General features: G+C 41.3%; 1 protein-coding gene across 1 annotated transcript in view; it reads right to left on the bottom strand.

Moving 5' to 3' along the window:
• The window catches only part of ccdc141 (coiled-coil domain containing 141), a 137,038-nt gene that overhangs the window by 36,440 nt on the left and 83,143 nt on the right, over positions 1 to 17,455 (bottom strand). Inside the window, exons 13-15 of the mRNA XM_048535414.2 lie at positions 13,499 to 13,678; positions 10,698 to 10,823; positions 6,559 to 6,747 (exon numbers count right to left, since the gene is read on the bottom strand). Of these exons, the coding sequence (XP_048391371.1) occupies positions 6,559 to 6,747; positions 10,698 to 10,823; positions 13,499 to 13,678 (495 nt within the window). The remainder of the gene's footprint in view (positions 1 to 6,558; positions 6,748 to 10,697; positions 10,824 to 13,498; positions 13,679 to 17,455) is intronic.

Raw genomic sequence — 17,455 nt, 5'->3', positions numbered from 1 at the left:
GGTTATTGAATGACATGGTGCGACCTGAAACAGTTAATGGTGGTAGAAGCTGGCATTTGGGAATCATCAGTTGAATGAAAAGTGTCCATTGAAATCAGCGGCAAGCTTGCAGCCCATAAATAGGGCTATATCAAGCACGAGTGTTAGCATGGAGGCATTCAGTTAAGTTGCATCCAAGACCCATGCTCAGACATGGACGAATCCTACATTATGATGGCTGAATGGCTTCCACACCATGGCATGCCATAAGCTCCACACTATACATTTACACTGCCTTAGAGTGAACAGCACATAGGCACCATGAGGCAGCTTGGTTTTGCCTATGTTCCTGCTTGCAGGATAAACATTCTCAGAATGTCAGGGTACATCAACAGCCAACTGTTATCACCACAGTGACACTAATAAAGGAAGAAAAGGACTGTCATGGGAGGCATCACTGAAGCCACTGCAGGACAGCATGTTACAGAGTGAGGTAGGTGCAAAGTATAAAGATTTCCTGAAGACTTTGTTCCATCACTCAGACCTTCAACACCACTGCACGCCCCTCCTTAATAAGATACTGGATGAATATTCCCATTTGTTCTAACAGCAAATGAGGGAAAGACCAGTGATACAGACACACTAGAAAGCTCAGGGGATGGAACAACAATGGAAGACATTGTCACATCATTCGTGTGCACTCTTCAGAAGTACAGATAGACACAACACGTATCGGTCGGTCTGTTATGTGTTTAGAATGGTCGGCACAATTTGGTGAGCACTGTGTCAATAAAAAAGATGGGTAGGCCGTGTTAACCACAAACTTTAGAGAACATAGGAGAGGCCCAATGCTGCTCCACTCCTTATAGATAGTGAGGCTTAGGTCCCATCTGCAAGGTAGCAGAAACTCCAGGTGATATAAAACATTTGTGAGGACCCGTCTCTATTTCCAGAGAAAATGTAATTCCATGTAAAGGCAATGGAGGAGTTCATCCATGACATGTGTGACTCCATATTTCTAGATGTGGTTCACTTGGTGTTTTCCTCTGGATCCAGTGTTATTTCCCACCGGAATGCCAGGTTGTAGAGTGCTCGGCAGCTGATAATCCCAGGAAAATACCTCAAGGCGCCCAAAACTACTGAGGCATCGTTAGCAGGCCTATATAACAGCAGTTATATACGGCTTTTGCCCGCGTGTGGGGTTGTATACAGAGCTCAAACGTCACGACTTTACTGATTACCCCTTGTCCCCAGGATCCAGGCACAAAGATATTTGGGTAGTTTGAAGAGCTGAGGCAGTTCAGTTGGGATCTTTTAAGGACATGGGTGCTATAGCAGTTTTCTGCTAACCTTCCACATGCCGGCAGGGATCACTGTGGTCACACACAATCAGTTATAAACTGAAAATACTTCCTATTCTCAAAGGCTACTGGGAGGAGGGAACCTTGATGGTATGTTGAGTGTAATTAATGGACTCCTGCACTTGAGAAAATCCAGCCTCGGCCCTGAAGTGGACTGCACTTGATTACCATAGTATATTGAAAAGTTGATGTGTTGATCCATCCAAATGCCATGGTATCCATGACCTCATTTATGCAAATAGACTGCTGACTAAGATAGGCCACAGCTGTTTCCTGGGACAATCCGCTGGCACAGAATTTGACAGCCAATCTTGTCTGTAAGGCAAAAGGCTCTGGGTAGCTGCCACTCCCCAGTAGCCTCAATTCTTGATCCATTATTGCCCCTAGTTCTACCAGAACCTCGATGAAAAAGTGCAGTCTGTGCAGACACTGGTGCTCAAACATCCCCACGTAGCCCAACCCCTGCTGTACCTATTGAACTGGGTAGCACCTTCTGCTGACAGGCTGCCCCAGGTGACAAGTCATTCAGCTCCAGTGGCTTTCTCTGGCTGCTATATAGCTGCACCCTACAGCTGCAACCCCTACTATGGACTCCTGTCCTCCTCACTGAGTGAGTCCAAGCTTGACAAAGTTTAGCCTGTCACCGGATGAAATCTCAACTGCTTTGAGGCTCTGATTAATCTTTGTCCAACTTTGAGTAGCTTAGGTCTTGGGAGATACTTTTCCAGCAAACCACCTCAGACTCGCCCTCTGCAGAGCCACCAGATCTGACAGTCTGGATTGTCTAGGGATACATGTTGCAGACAGGATCACAGACCTGACATTTTACCTTCTGAATCTAATGGCCAATTTTTCACTGCATTGCTTTTGCATACCCTCCATCACTCCATGCTTCCTGTGTGCTCCTGGAAGGATTGTAAATACCTGGTAAAATAGGGCTTTACTGGTGCCTTTTTTTTTGTAAGTGCCTTGCTACCTCCATTCAGTCCATCATCAATCAACTGCATTTGGAAGAATCAGCCAACAGTTGGAAGAGATCGGGCACCTGTCTGCCACAAGGAGGAATTTTAACCATGGCAATGATGGAACAGAAAGTGGCTGCCATTTTTGCCTTCTTTCTTCTTATTCACTTCCAAGAGATTCCAATTAAAATGTAAAATGCCAGCAATGTGTATGAGAGACTATGATGATCTCACAGTGAGGATACCTTTTCAGTGGAAATGCACCATCAGCCGACAATGCAGCAGATCCTGCAGAGACATGAGCACCTGGATGTTGAAAGAATCTTTCCTCCGATGGGGCTCAGAGCCATTTCTGAAGAAGGGTCCTCACCCGAAACATCAGCTTTCCTGCTCCTCTGATACTGCCTGGCCTGCTGTGTTCCTTCAGCTCCACACTGTGTTATCTCAGAGTCCAGCATTGGTAGTTCTTACTATCTCAAGGTGACACCGGGGCTTTTCAAATTTGAATTGCGTTTGGAGATATTTCCGATTGTTTTCACTTTACTCACGTGTGCATCACCCTTATTCAGTGAGACTTGCTTAGACAGAGAGATCAGTCTACTGACATATCTCCTGGTTGGCACATATTAGTGATTATAAGGGAATTAGGGGCATTTTGTATTGAGGAAGAATTCATATTCACTCTTTCTTGAACGCTTATGTTAGTGTCTTGTGTTTTACTGGCTATTCTGTACAACTTGGCTTAACTTGCAGACTCAGGTGGTTCTCTTTACACCACCAACAACAACAACAAAAACAAAGTTGCTGCAAAAGCTCAGCAAGTCTGGCAGCATCTGTGGAGGAGAAAACAGAGTTAACGTTTAGGGTCAGTGACCCTTCCTCTCTTCTCTGTATTGTAAAAGGCGTTATGAAAGATGACTCCTAGTGGGGACATTTGAGATGTTAGCAGTGGGACATGGAGTTTTATGGGGTTTCAAAAAGGTGGATTGCTTTAATTAAGCAGGACGACAAATTTTGATCTCTCAATGAATGGTTGAGATTCAGAGATAAAATCAGCAGTGTGTTAGCAGCATGTCAAGCATTATACTGTCTTTTAACAGATATATACTTGTAATACATTTGCCATGAATACCCATCAACACAGAGTAGCTTTCAATTTGTCAGGACAAGTGTGGTAGATGCTCTCCAGAAGGCTTGGGAATGTAATACCCTCCTATGTAAAGTCATCGCTCATAAATCAGATCATGCAGGAATGGTTGTTTGGATTACATTCCACAGGAAACATTGCAAAGCTCTTTTAGGTTCAGTAGACCAAGTGAGAATGGCACGAGTGCACCAAAATGCTAGCAGCCAACAGGCTATAATGTAAATGAAAATCTGTGGCATCACTTGATCTTGCACAAATGGCAACATGCATGCTCTTAAATTATAGTAGTAAGACTAAAGCAACTCCAGCAAAAGACATATCGTCACTGTTGCAAAATTTTTGCAGATACATATTCTGCATTCAATCAATCTTCCTGCTTCCTTGGACCGCCAAAGATTGGTGACAGTTTCTTTACCAGAGGTGGCCTGATTTTGCAGTCTATGGTGAAACATCAATTCTTAACTGCTAATCCTGAAGAAAACCTTGCTAACAATCTCACTGTGCAATTGATTGTGGAGCTGTTTAATAGGGGTTGTCAGTGTGAAGCTTTGGTGTCAAGCGCTCCAAGTAGCCATTTGCATTAGAGAATTTTCACGAACAGCTGGCCAGGAAATGCACAGCACTAAAATAAGCTCACTCAAAAAAAAACATACAGGAATATAAAGATTAAGACTTCCGTACGCTGTGAATGTAAAGGCTGAAGTATCATAAGAAAACAAAGATTTTTTCAGAATTTGCTTTCAAAAATTTAGTAATAATCTTAATAGCAACATTTAGTAACACTCCACAAATACAAAATTATATATCCTTATGTTCAGCTGCAGCTATTAGTTAAATGTCCATTAAAAGCCCAGTTACCCAGTTGAACAGGAGTTGGACAAGTAGGAGAGGGGAGTTGTCATACAGAGCAGCCTATGGTGAAGCAATATGTGACAGATGCACAGCTTTAGAATTCCTGTTTTAACCCGTGCTTGTGCTATGAGCTGAACCCAAGAAGATTCAGAAAGATAAATGGTACTGGGTGTTGCCTGCAACCTTCCACAAAACCCTGCAAAACCCAGCTCCGAATAAAGTAAAATAATTTTCCTATGTTTTAATATGTCTCTGTAATATATAATACAATATATATCTGTAAATGTAATTTCCCACAGAAGGTGGTGTAAATATGATGGTTTCAGAATCTATGCAACCTGTCACTACAAAATATAGACAGGAAAACAAACTTGCAGTTCTGTGTAAATATTCCCAAATCCAAACTAAAAGCCTAATTGAACAGTAACAACTTGCATCCATACAGCACCCTTAATGCAGTAAAATATTCTAAACTGTTTTTGCAAAGGCATTAACTAACAAACTTTGACATCAAGGCCATGAAGGAGATATTAGGGCAGATGACCAAAAGCTTGATGAACAACATAGGTTTAAAGTAGTATCTTAAAGCGGGGGAGAGGCAGATAACAAAAACAGAAGTTTCTGGAAAAGATCAGCAGGTCTGGTAGCACCTGTCAAGAAAAATCAGAGTTAATGTTTCAGGTTGGGTGACCCTTCCTCAGAACTATCCAGAGAGACAGAATAAGTGGGAGAAGGCAGGATATCCAGAACTTAGGCCTCGAACAGTTGAAAGTACAATTAAAAATTGGAGCTGAGACTGTCGGGTAAAAAGATCCAGTAGCATTGTAGGAATGAGATACATTACAGAGTGTAAGAGAGCTGAGGCCAAGGAAGGATTGGAAAGGAAAAGGAATTCTAAAGTCGGTCAATGACACTTTGGACAAATTGGGATACTAACAGCAGAGTTACAGAGAGTGGAACTTGGGAGGATGGCTAGGATATTGTTGGAAAAATCATATTTGAAGGAAACAGAGTATTTTGTTGTTGTCCATGATGAGATTGTTAAGCAGGCAAAATACTAATATAATTTTTCTGACCCACTCTCAGCCACAATATCAAGCTGTCCTTGCCTAATCCAAGGACTAAAGCATTGTTTTCAGACCCTAAATGTTGACTAAGTAAGCATCTGATCTCAGCACAGCCTGCTCTCTTTTGGGTAATGAGTGTCTTAAACATACCATTGGTTATAGATATGTCGCACATTCTATATTTTTATAAGTCTTTAAATTTTGCTCTTCCTCACGAAACTGTGGCAAGCTTGATGACCCCAAATTAGAAATGTTGTCTCACCATAGGAATGCGGTGCTTATTCTCATAGGCCTGAATGTTGCAGACAGTGGCAAAGCAACAGCATTTGCTACTGACCTCTAAGACACCCAGAAATATGTAGCCAGCCATATTATATGGATTGTACAGTTTTTGCTGTTTTTTTGAGCCTGAGGAGATCTTCAGAGGATCACCAACAATTATGCCACCAAATAGGATAGGTAACTGATCACATGGAAGAATACATATGAACATACAAATTAGGAGCAGAAGTAGACCATTCCCATGTTTTCACTCCATCTGACAATAATTTACATTTTGGATGTGAGTTTGCTCGCTGAGCTGGAAGGTTAGTTTTCAGACATTTCGTCACCATTCTAGGTAACATCATCAGTGAGCCTCCGACGAAGCGCTGATGTTATGTCCCGCTTTCTATTTATCTGTTTAGGTTTCCTTGGGTTGGTGATGTCATTTCCTGTGTTGGTGATGTCATTTCCTGTTCTTTTCCATCACCTGATGATGTTACCTAGAATGGTGACAAAACGTCTGAAAACGAACCTTCCAGCTCAGCGGGCAAACTCACATCCAGAACCTCAACCTGAGCTACAAATCTTCTCAAAACTCACTAATTTACATTTTGGTAGAGTTCTCAAATGGAAAAGTTTAGCTCAATTGTTCTCTTTTTCCTATTACTGTGAGCATTATTTCACCAAAATGTCAATGCAACTATACTAATCTGGAAAAGAACAAAACAATCGTAACATAAAAGCCAAATTAGAAATGTGGTGACAGTTTACAATAGAATATGTCACATGAAAGATTTAGAAATGGGGTAGTCAACTGATATCATTTGAATTCATCAAAATTAGACACACAGGATAAAATGGCTGAAGCAAGAAGCATGCAAACGTCTTCAAGAACACTTCAAATTTTTAAAAGTTTGAGCACATACCTCTTCAGTAGTCTTATGAAATTTAACTGTCTTAAGAAAAATTATTTCATATTCTTTTATTTTATTCTTAACTTGTTGATGAAGATTTTGTAACTCCATGACTTTTTCATTTCTTTCTTTTAGGGAAACACCTTTCAACGCCAAAAGTTCAGCTATTGCTATTCTGTATTCCACTTCAGCATTCAACTGCTAGAGATAAAAAAAAGCACCAAAGTGGAGTTAATAATTCATGCCACCTTGCAGTAAGTTACCACGTTACAGCTCAAAACTAACCTCTGATGATAATTTCATGATGTGTTTTAATCTTATGATTATTATATTCAAACTATGTTTCACTAAATATGTATAATATTTCTTAGAATTTATATGAGATGCACATGGTGAGATCAGATCAAATTTTACTTCAGTATTTATTCAAAATGAGTCGAAACATTTGTGACAAACCCTGTATATAAATGATAAATACAAATGTATGAAAATACTTCTGTGTTGACTACTAATCATCTGGAATAATCTCGAAAATTGATTACAAGATATTTATGGAGGAGGAAGATAATTCAATCCATCTCAGTTTATCCTCCATAAAAGGCCTTAAAACTCCCCATTTACAGGATCCAATTCAATGATTTCAGAGTTTTCATCTCCATCATTTGCCCTAGGAATTCATTCCATGAATCGATCACACATTCTATGAAGAAAAACTTGCTGTTTAAAATTGCTTTCGGCTTGTACAAAGAAATGTTAAACTATGACCCTGATTGTCCTTCTGGGTTAGCCATAAAAAAAATCCCACCTTCCTATCTGAAGAAGAGCATCAAATTTTCCTAGGTATCCTGGTTGATATATTTCCATTTGTACCTCAGCTACCATTACTAAGACAGGTTCTTTGGTCACTTATTTCATTGCAATTTCTGGCATTTGTGGTCAGGTGAGCCATGACTTCCAGGATTGTTACATAAATATTGGTTTTTTTTCATAAGCATGGGTAAAAGCTCAAAATATGCAAGCCAATTTTAAAGCTAGTGGAATCTGCAATTTGTAAACTGCTGAGTCAGAACAAACAGGGTTCAGGCAGCCAGGCCTTGGACAATCAAGTTCCCATCAAAACCATATAGGCCTGGAACTTCCTGGCCCAGAGCTAATGGCCCCATTGTTTCAGAATGACCTGCTATTTACATGTCCAGTAAACCTGCTTTTTAAGAAAAATATCACGCAGGCCTGTGACTCCCAGCTCAGTGGGAGGCCAGAGGCACAGCATGAAAATGACAGCACTTGATAGTTGGAGGTTCATAACCATGTTCTATGACCTTCATTGGATCTTATTGCTCTCACTTGAATTCTTCAGGAAGGATGATAAAATGGGGATAAAAGGGACAACCCGGAGTGATAGCTCACTCTGCCCTTGCACCTCCTTCAAAGGAGTCTCCAGAGGGAACCTTCGACTAGGAACCAAGCTGCAGAGCATCACCAGCTTCCTGTACCTCATGGCAGACATCGTCAGAAAGATCAGACTCAGAGTGACAAGCCTTTGTGAGATGACCCAAAGACCAGAACCAGCCCCCTAGATGAGAGGGGAAACCCTAATCAACAACTGCAGATCCTGAAATATTAGCCAACCCTCATTGTCCCAGGCTTATTGAGTGCAAATGACCAGTCCCTTTCAGGCAAACAGTTCAAACACAGTGATAAGGACATGTGGATAGGATGCAGAAAATCCTCAGAAGCGCGTATCAGAAGCAGATGGCAAGTGTAGATTTAAGACCTTTTCCTGGAGAATCCTGCAATTGATAGAGTTCAATTAAAGTACGGTAGTAGAGCAGTAGGAGCAAATTACTGCAGATGCTGGAATCTTGCTCTGATGAAGAGTCATCTCGGCTTGAAGCGGTCGCTTGCTCTTTCTCCATGGATGCTGCCTGAGCCACAAGGATTTCCAGCATGTTTTGTTTTCAGAGTCTGGTAAGTGTTGATTTTCCTTAATAAAGTTTTTGATAAGACTGTGCTGGACCTTTCACTGACTTTTGTCCCCCCTGTCTCTCTCTTGAGTTAAAAAGGATAACTGGAAACTGGTCAAGGTTGGTCAGGGTACATTTATCCACATTTCACGTTACAACACATCTTTTCTCATATTTCGTACTCTAATACGAGGGACAAGAATTACAGTCTGCAGCACTTTCACCATGCCTCTCCTGATATCCTGCTGTGCTTTGTCATTGTAACCATTCTTTATATTTGAGCTTAGACACTACTCCAAACTGTGAAAAATTGTGTAAACATGCCCTGTTCAAATGAGTTTCTAGCAAGTAGGAATGGAACTCTGCATAATTTTTCTCTTCACAGTGTCACAAAAATCTGTTACTTGCAATATTAATTTGTAATTTCTTCCACTGGTCACATATAGAACTTTTTTTTAAAAAGACACTTCTGCTAAACAAAGGATGCTGAATCTATGTAGATGCCAATTTGGAAGTGGCAATGGGAAGTCCACAGGCAGACTAACAAGGAAATGGCACCCCTGTAGGTGTGAACAACTCCTTCCAACTCAACAAGATGGAAGATAGACCATTCAAGAGTATTGTCTGGGGCATTACAAAAGCTAACCATCTCAACTATGAAAAAATAGCTGATGCGAGAGACAAATCAGTTCTCTTTATTCCTTCAAATGTCAGAACAACATGAAAAGAGGTCATGTGATGCAATGTTTGACACGAACATTTGAGTTTGGAGTATCAGGGAGAGGACAAAAGTCACTGAGTGTACGCCTTTCTGTCTGAAACATTTCTCAAAGTTTTGAGCCCCGCTTTTAGCTTGAAAAATCAGCCAGAAAGCCTTCTTCCTGCAAACACAGACTTTTAAAGGAAGATTTAACATCAACATCGCAGTCACCGAGAGAAAAGAGAAATCAGTCATACTTGTGGAAAGTGTCTTCTTCAGTTGAAAATCAAATACCTGCACAATGAAAAAACCTTTCTGTTTTAAATTGATCTTATGTCTGTCATGCTCAATATTCATTTCGCAGCCAAGTTCAACATTCAACACTCTATAAGTTGTGTTTCTTATTTTGCATGATTGGGGAAAGCCTCTATGTGTCTTGATGCAATGTGGGATGCATGTATACATTTCAGCATGTGGTAATATTTTTACTTTACTGAACTTTGTCATGAATATAACTCCTTACATGCTTTATTCAAGAACACCTGTATGGCTCATTTCTTTCTCCACAGAATTAAATTCATGTTCGATAAACTGGTAAACAGCAATCCTTTTAAAAACTCAAAAACCTTTTATAGTCCAATGAAGCATGGGAAAAGAAGAAAATCAGGAAAATCAGAAAACTTTGCCTGGTTATAACACTACTGCAGGCACTAAAGCCAATAGTACCATAGCTAGCAACTCAATTAACAACACACAGACAGATCGATGAAACTACAACCTTCCTCAATTGTACAAGAGTAGTTTTCAGAGCCATCAGGATCATTATGTTCATTAGATCATAGATCATAGAATTATAGGCTCCCTAAAGTGTGGTAACAGGCCCTTCAGCCCAACAAGTCCACACTAACCCTCAGAAAATCCCACCAAGATCCATCCCCCATAACCTGCCTAATCTGCACATGGCCCTATTGGAGCAGCACGGTGGCTCAGAGGTTAGCACTGCTGCCTCACAGCTCCTGGAACCCAGGTTCGATTCTACCCTTGGGTGACTGTCTGTGTGGAGTTTGCACATTCTCCCTGGGTCTGCGTGGGTTTCCTCCGGGTTCTCTGGTTTCCTCCCACAGTCCAAAGATGTGCAGGTTAGTTGGATTTGCCATGCTCAACTGCCTATAGTGTTCCGGGTTGTGTAGGTTAGGTGAGTTCGTAGGTTCTGGGTGGGATGCTCTGAGGGGCTTGTTGGGCCGAAGGGCCTGTTTCCACACTATAGGGATTCTATGAAATATGATCTTCTATGAACACTAGGGTAATTTGGCACTGTCAATACAGGTAGCCCGTGCACGGGGAGAACGTGCAAACTCTACACAGACAGTTGCCGAAGGTGCAATCAAACCTAGATCCCTGGCACTGTGAGGCAGTAGTGCGAAACACTGAGCCACCGTGCTGCCCCAATTTAGCTTTGCAATTATTAGAATTGTAGAAGTCCTTACCTGTAACCGAGGTTTTGCTTTATTGAAATTATCTTGCAGCTCCACAATAGCCCCAAGGTTGCAACCCAGGTCAATTCTAAACTGTGGAATAAGGTCATCTTCCAGCATCTTCAAACAGTGAATTGTCTGAACAAAAGAATTCAGATTAGTCTTTCAGTTTTGTTTGCATTTAGTTTCTAAAAGTCACTAATAATTGAACAATACTTCACTTCTATAAATCTATCTCAAAATGTATTTACAATTGCTTGTGGAACAATTAGTAAGTTTCCAGAACAGACATAATAGAAAACAACAAAGGCAATGAGGCAAAAAGAAACAGAATAAAGAAGCTGGCTGAATCTGTTGCTTCCTATGACCAGAAACTAACTTGCAATTAAGTCATTAATATAAAGTTGGAGGACCGAGAGCCTATTTTACCATTTGTTCTTAGAATGTAACGTAGTAGTGAGATTGCATATAGCAATAGGCCACTTTTCCAGTACGACATTTCTGTAGCCCTCAAATGTATTTTGCTTAGGTTGTCAAGCTTACTTTCAAGGTTGGCTGCTGTTGGTTCCAGTGTATCCTTCCACATTATTCATTGAACCAAAGTTAGAGATGGAAGAGTGAGTAATATGCTGGCCGTGAGTTTACAGGTTGTGCTGAAACACAGTTCTGGTGTTGACCACAGTATCCCATGAATATTGGGTTTTGAGTTACCAGATCTGTTCTTAATTTAGTTGTATGGTAGTGCCACACAAGATAATGGAGGATGTATACAGTGTTTAGACAAGACTTAGACTCCATGAAAATAGTGAAATGACTTAGTGAAATCGTGAAATGATGACAATGCCAGTATTGTCTTGGACAGATGCATCAATCAATAGGCAGATCGGTGAGGATGAGGTCAGGAGGTTATTCCCCAATATTGGTGGCCCCAATAATGGATTTTTAAGTTAAATATGAATATATATTCATAACAGCATGGTTGAGTCAGACTGACAAAAAAAAATTCCCCTGGAATTTCAATAACATTACTGCTTCTGAATGCCCTACTGTCAACCTCTTGAAGGGTGGCTACTAGCCAGAAATTTAACTGGACCTGCCACATCAGTACTGTGGCTGGGAAATCTATAGCAAGTAATTCATGTCTGGCCTCCCCAAAGCCTGTCCACCATATACACTACATAGGGCCAGGAATATGATAAGGTCGTCATTATTTGTCTTAATGAATGCAACTCCATCAACACTTAAGAATGTCTACATCATCCAAGAAAATGGAACCCGCTTCATTCATATCACCCATCCTCGACCTTAAACATTTACACATCACCGCTAATTCCAAATCGGCAGCAAATAATAGCAGCAGCGTCTACTAACAGCAAGTTGGACTATAGCAACTCATCAAGGCTTCTTCAACAGCACTTTTTAAACTCTCAACAGTAATCACTTAGATGGACAAGGGAAGGAGCAGCACAACCTGTAAATTTCCCTCTTACTCAAACACCATCCTGACATTCTTTCACTGTTTCTAGTCACTCTTTTGACACAAATACCAAGGTCCAACCTTCCCTAGTGTTGCGAAGGATAGGTCTGGCCTTGGTGCTGCAGAACGCTCCAAGTAATTGGGACATTCCGCATCACCTATTGCTCATGGGAAAATTTGCAAACAAAACACCTTTGACCACAAGTCCATCAGGAAGTGGTCAGCACATAGCATCCTTGAGCCCCTGTGAGAAAAGGAGAGGATAAATCCGGTTGCCTGGCTCCCTGAGCAGACTATCAAAGCCATTTGGCAGAATGCATCATCTCCAGAACGTTCCAATAAGCACCAAGATGTAGCTTGGCCATGGTGGTGAGAAGGTCACTGTTTGTCTTTGTGCACGAGCAGACTCTGTGTGCCACCATATGCTACCCTCGCAGCTGATGTGCTGGTGAAGGGACTGATCACATCTCCTGCTGGAATGTGCTTTTGCCAAGGAGGTTTGGAGAGAGATGCAGTGTTTTTTGTCAAGGTGTGTCCCTGAGCAGCTCCATGATGCAGAACTCTGTTGTCTCCAGGTTGTTTCCTGGCACACACACGAAGATAAACATTGACTGCAGCTGGAAGACCATTAACTCAGTGAAAGAAGCTCTGCATCAAACTTGTGGATCGTCCAGTGTAGAATTGACCTCGACCGAGTGTTACAGACTGGCACTTTCCAAAGCCAAGGACTACGTGCTGAGGGGCAGACTAAAGTGTGGGGCAACACCTGCTAAGGTGCAATGGGGAAAGACCATCCTCTAGGGTGTTTCTGCCAAAGTATAACGAGGTTCTACTCAGTTGTTAGACCCTCTCAATGCTTCCAAATGGAGTCTGGGGCAACTGGCAGAGAGGGCAGGAGCAGGCTGCCCAGGGAGGCTGGTGGGGACGGATGTAAGAGTTGTAGCAGGCAGCCCAGGGAGGAGGGTGGCGGGGAAGGAAGCAGGAGCGGGAGCAGGCTGCCCGGGGAGGCTGGGGGTTGGGGCGGTGTTGGAGAGAGCAGGAGCAGACTGCAAGGCATTGAAAGGATGATAAAGCAGTGAGGTCAAGCCCAAAGCTGTGACAATCAAGTCCTTGTGAGGAGTGCGAGTCCAGCATGGCCAAGCGCAAATGTACAAATGAATAAAATATTATAATTTACTGCAGTTACACAATATTTCCAGAGATAACACATTTCCAGACACTAATGAACAAGCCAATGAAAAAAATAATTGAAGAAAGCTGCTATGTGCAAGCGAACAAAAGTTTAATAAGTAATGATTATGATGTTTCAATTATCATTTGTTCAGCTATATCTTACCTTTTTAAGTTGTTCTTTGAATTTCTTCCATTGCTTTTTGACAGATTGTATTTGATTTAAATCAAGTTGGTAATTTGTCCACCGATCAGTGAGAGCAAGGTTTCTCTTGTTTAGTTGATCAATCGTATTTTCAACTATATTTACTGACTGTTGCAAATTTAAATTCAAGCTTTCATTTCTCTGAAAAAAGCAATGAATGAAATTTCAGCAAGAAGCTATTGCATTCATTTACAACAGTATTTTCACAAGTAATGCCTCAGTTTGCGTACTCATGAATAGGGACAGAATGTACTCACAAGCAGCTTAAATACATCAGCTTTGTGACAAAGGTAATAAAAATAGAATAATTGAATTTACATTAATTTAATGCATGGTATCAGAATGCTATGAAATGCGAATTATGAATTCAAACCTTCCTGTTTTGAGCTACTTCAATAAATCAAACCAAGTCCAATCTTCATTCAGCCGGATTTTCTAGCAATAGATTAAAAGTTTTGAACTGACAAGACTTATCCTCATCACCCAACGACAGAACAATCTTCTCATGTTATTCTTAAGCTGAATAGTACACGGGAACACCACAACCTGCAAGCCCCCTTCAAGTCTCCCACAATCCTAACTCGGAAATAAATGGGCTCCTGTGATGCTGCTTGGCCTGCTGTGTTCATCCAGCCTCACATTTTATTGTCTGTCATTGTTGCTGGGTCGAGACCCTGAAATCGTCTCCCGAATGGCATTGCGGGTCTACCCGCAACAAAAGAAGTGCAGCGCTTCAAGAAAGCAGCTCACCACCACCTTCCGAAGGGTAATTAGGGATGGGCAAAATGCTGGCCCAGCGAGCCATACCCATATCCCACAGCTGTCTGCATACAACATGAAATCATTGTATGAAAACCAAATCGCAGTTTATTCGAGGCTTAAATGTATCCTTATGTTAGAGGAACTCACAAATATTTTGAGTCAGTGCAGCCAATTTTCATTATTAGAGTTAAGTCCGTTCTAACTGGGAGAGCGCAACTTGATCATAGAATTGAATCTCAATTTCAAATCGCACCCTACATTCTGTAACAAGCATAACTGCACAACTAATTGTAGTGTCAGTCCCTAGATATGATTCTGATCTTACACTGTCCGTTTACCTTGGCAGTTTAATTCACCACCTTTCCCTCGTTCTTACATTTCGGTCCTTGTCTTCCTGCACTCATAGAATCATAGAATCCCTACAGCGGGGAGACAGGCCCTTTGGCCCAACAAGTCCACACCAACCCTCAGAGCATTCCACCCAGACCCCTACTCCTATAAGCCACTTAATCTGTACATCCTTGGATACTATGGGCAACTTAGCATGGCCAATCCACCACTGTTCCTGTGAAGCTCGAGGAATTCCAAATCATCATTCAGTTAGACATTTCAGTCTTTTGAATTCAAAACTGAATCCAACAGTGTTAGGCCATGAATTCTGTCCCTATTTTTATCCTTTTTCTTTGCCAAATGGTGTGCATGGTTTTCTTTTTTTTTCGCTCTCATACTTAGCTGATCTCTATTGCAGAAAAAAAGTCACAGAATTGTTATGGTGTAGAAGGCCACTCAGCCCATCGGTCTGCACCAGCTCTTCAAACTAGCTACATTACCTATTTCTAATCTCCTGCTTTTCCCCTATACCCTTGAATGCTATTTCTCACTCTAAATAATCATCCAGTGCTTTCTTGAATGCTCGAAGGAATGTGACTGCCACATTTCTAGGCAGTGTATTCCATACCCTACTTGCTGAGTCAGAAGTCGCATGGCACCAGGTTATAGGCCAACACGTTTATATGAAATCTCAAGCTTTCAGAGCATAGCCCCTTCATCAGGTGATGTTCACCTCCACATCATACTTGCTGAGTGGAAAAGCTGTTTTTCTTACATCACCCTTGCTTCTTTAGCACATCACTTTAAATCTATGCCCTCTCATTCTTGTTCCTTATATGAGTGAGCCATTAACATCTACACTGAAACAATACTTTACTTTTCTGCTGCAACCATTACCATTTCCTTTGCTTTTTGTTCCATGACATCTTTGTTATTTAATCTCTCCTGTCTACTCTATCCTAAATCTTGCCTTTCGTTCTACCCCATCTCCTATCTTAAACAGCATAAACTCATGACATTTATACCACTACTTGAAATATTAACCATTTGCCTCTCCACAGTTATTGCCACAGTTTTTCCAGGATATTGTCTTTTTATAACTGTGTTTTTCCCATTAACTTGGCGTGCTACATTTAATACAGCAGCATGGAAGCAACCATACACAACATGTTAAGAAGATACCATGATGATTATTCAAGCATATAAATAAACAGCAGGAAAATCAGTCGTCAAGCGCAATGTGTGAGGTTTGTAAAGCAGAGCCCAGTATTGGCAGCTGACACTCTACATTTTGGATGCCTTGCTAATTATGATACTGTCTTCCCTTGGTCAAGTGAGCTATACTGTTTCCAAAACAGTGAGGTAAAACAACGGTTGGTTCTCTGCAAGTAGTCTCTAAGGAGGCTATATTATATAAATTTGTCAGGCTTTACTTTCAACATCAAAAGGAAAAAGGTATGACTAACTAGCTTGATAGTGCTTTTATAGATGTTTCAAGAAGGTACCCTCAATAGGACATTCAGACTTCAGAAACACTAAACCACTGAATCAATAAAATTTCACTGAAAACCTCAAATACAAGCTACGAATTCACCTACTTAGTACGTGACAGCTCTGAGGGGAAACTGGTGTAAGAGGATCAGAGAATGCCCAGCATAAATCTTAAGTGACTGAAGTTTGCCTGTGAGACACGAAGAAATGGGTGTATAGCCTAACCACGAGGAAGCAGATAAGGGAAGAGAATAAAGTGGGGAGATGAAGTAATTAAAAAATAGTAAGGCAAACGAACATCTGTAACTGTATAAATTGACTAATCGAATATTTTACTGTAGCACCCCTGCAATCATTCGTGAGACAAGGATGTCTCCCTACATGTTTGTATCTAATACAGGTCACTTGTTTTGAACGAGACATACAACTCTCGAGGTGCTTTTGGTTACTGGGCTGAACCCTAACCCATAGATATGATGACAGAGGGGGATACGCCACATTGGGACCACTGTGTGAGGAGACAGTAAGTCAGTGCTTGAGAGTATGTTTGTTTTATCACCCATAATTATGGAAGGCTTACCTCAGCGTCATGGGGCTGGTAATTCAAGTGGGCAGCAAAGAACCAACGTCCGGAGACTTGCCTGCTGAGTGAGCAAAGCATGTGCCAGGGTAAAGAGTTGCAAACAGGGTCAGAAATGTTGTACAGTAGACAGATTGGAATAAGGGGTATTGAAATGGAGCTGACAGCTGTCAGGGGACATATGAACTTTTGCACAACAGGTCAGCCAAAATCACCAGATGGGTACGTCCAAGCTAAAAACAATAAATGTTGGAGATCACAGTGCGTCAGGAGACCCATGGAGAGACAGCAAGCTGACGAATCTAGATAACTCTTCATCAGAGCTGACGTGAAGTACAGAGAGGGTAGCAGTTATACTATAGGTGGGGGAAGGGAGGCGGGGTGGTGGAGTGTAGCGTGCCTGGGGAGAAAGGATGTTGATTGTTCAGATTAAGTGATCGGAATGTGAGCGTGATCCAAGCTATTCTGTGACTGATGTCAGAATCATTAAAGGGCAGGGGCCAGGGACAAAGTATTGCCATAAGAATAACATTGAGAAACTCAAGGTAGTGATGAGTTGAAACATACAGAAGGAGGATTCTGGGTAATCCAAGATGGAGGACCAGAAAACATCGTAGCTGTAAGAACTGCACCTTTTTTGAAGTATTTTCAATGTTGGAGCTGATTTCCTTGAATTTTAGGAGAAGTAACAACTGTTTTATAAGCTGTTGCATTGATTTGGAGGTTTGGAAAAAAGATCAAAACAATGGCACCTT

The sequence above is a fragment of the Stegostoma tigrinum genome, chromosome 7, assembly GCF_030684315.1.
Source record: "Stegostoma tigrinum isolate sSteTig4 chromosome 7, sSteTig4.hap1, whole genome shotgun sequence".
NCBI lineage: Eukaryota > Metazoa > Chordata > Chondrichthyes > Orectolobiformes > Stegostomatidae > Stegostoma > Stegostoma tigrinum.
Note: the sequence above shows the minus strand (reverse complement) of the source record. Positions and strands in the feature narration are given on the sequence as shown.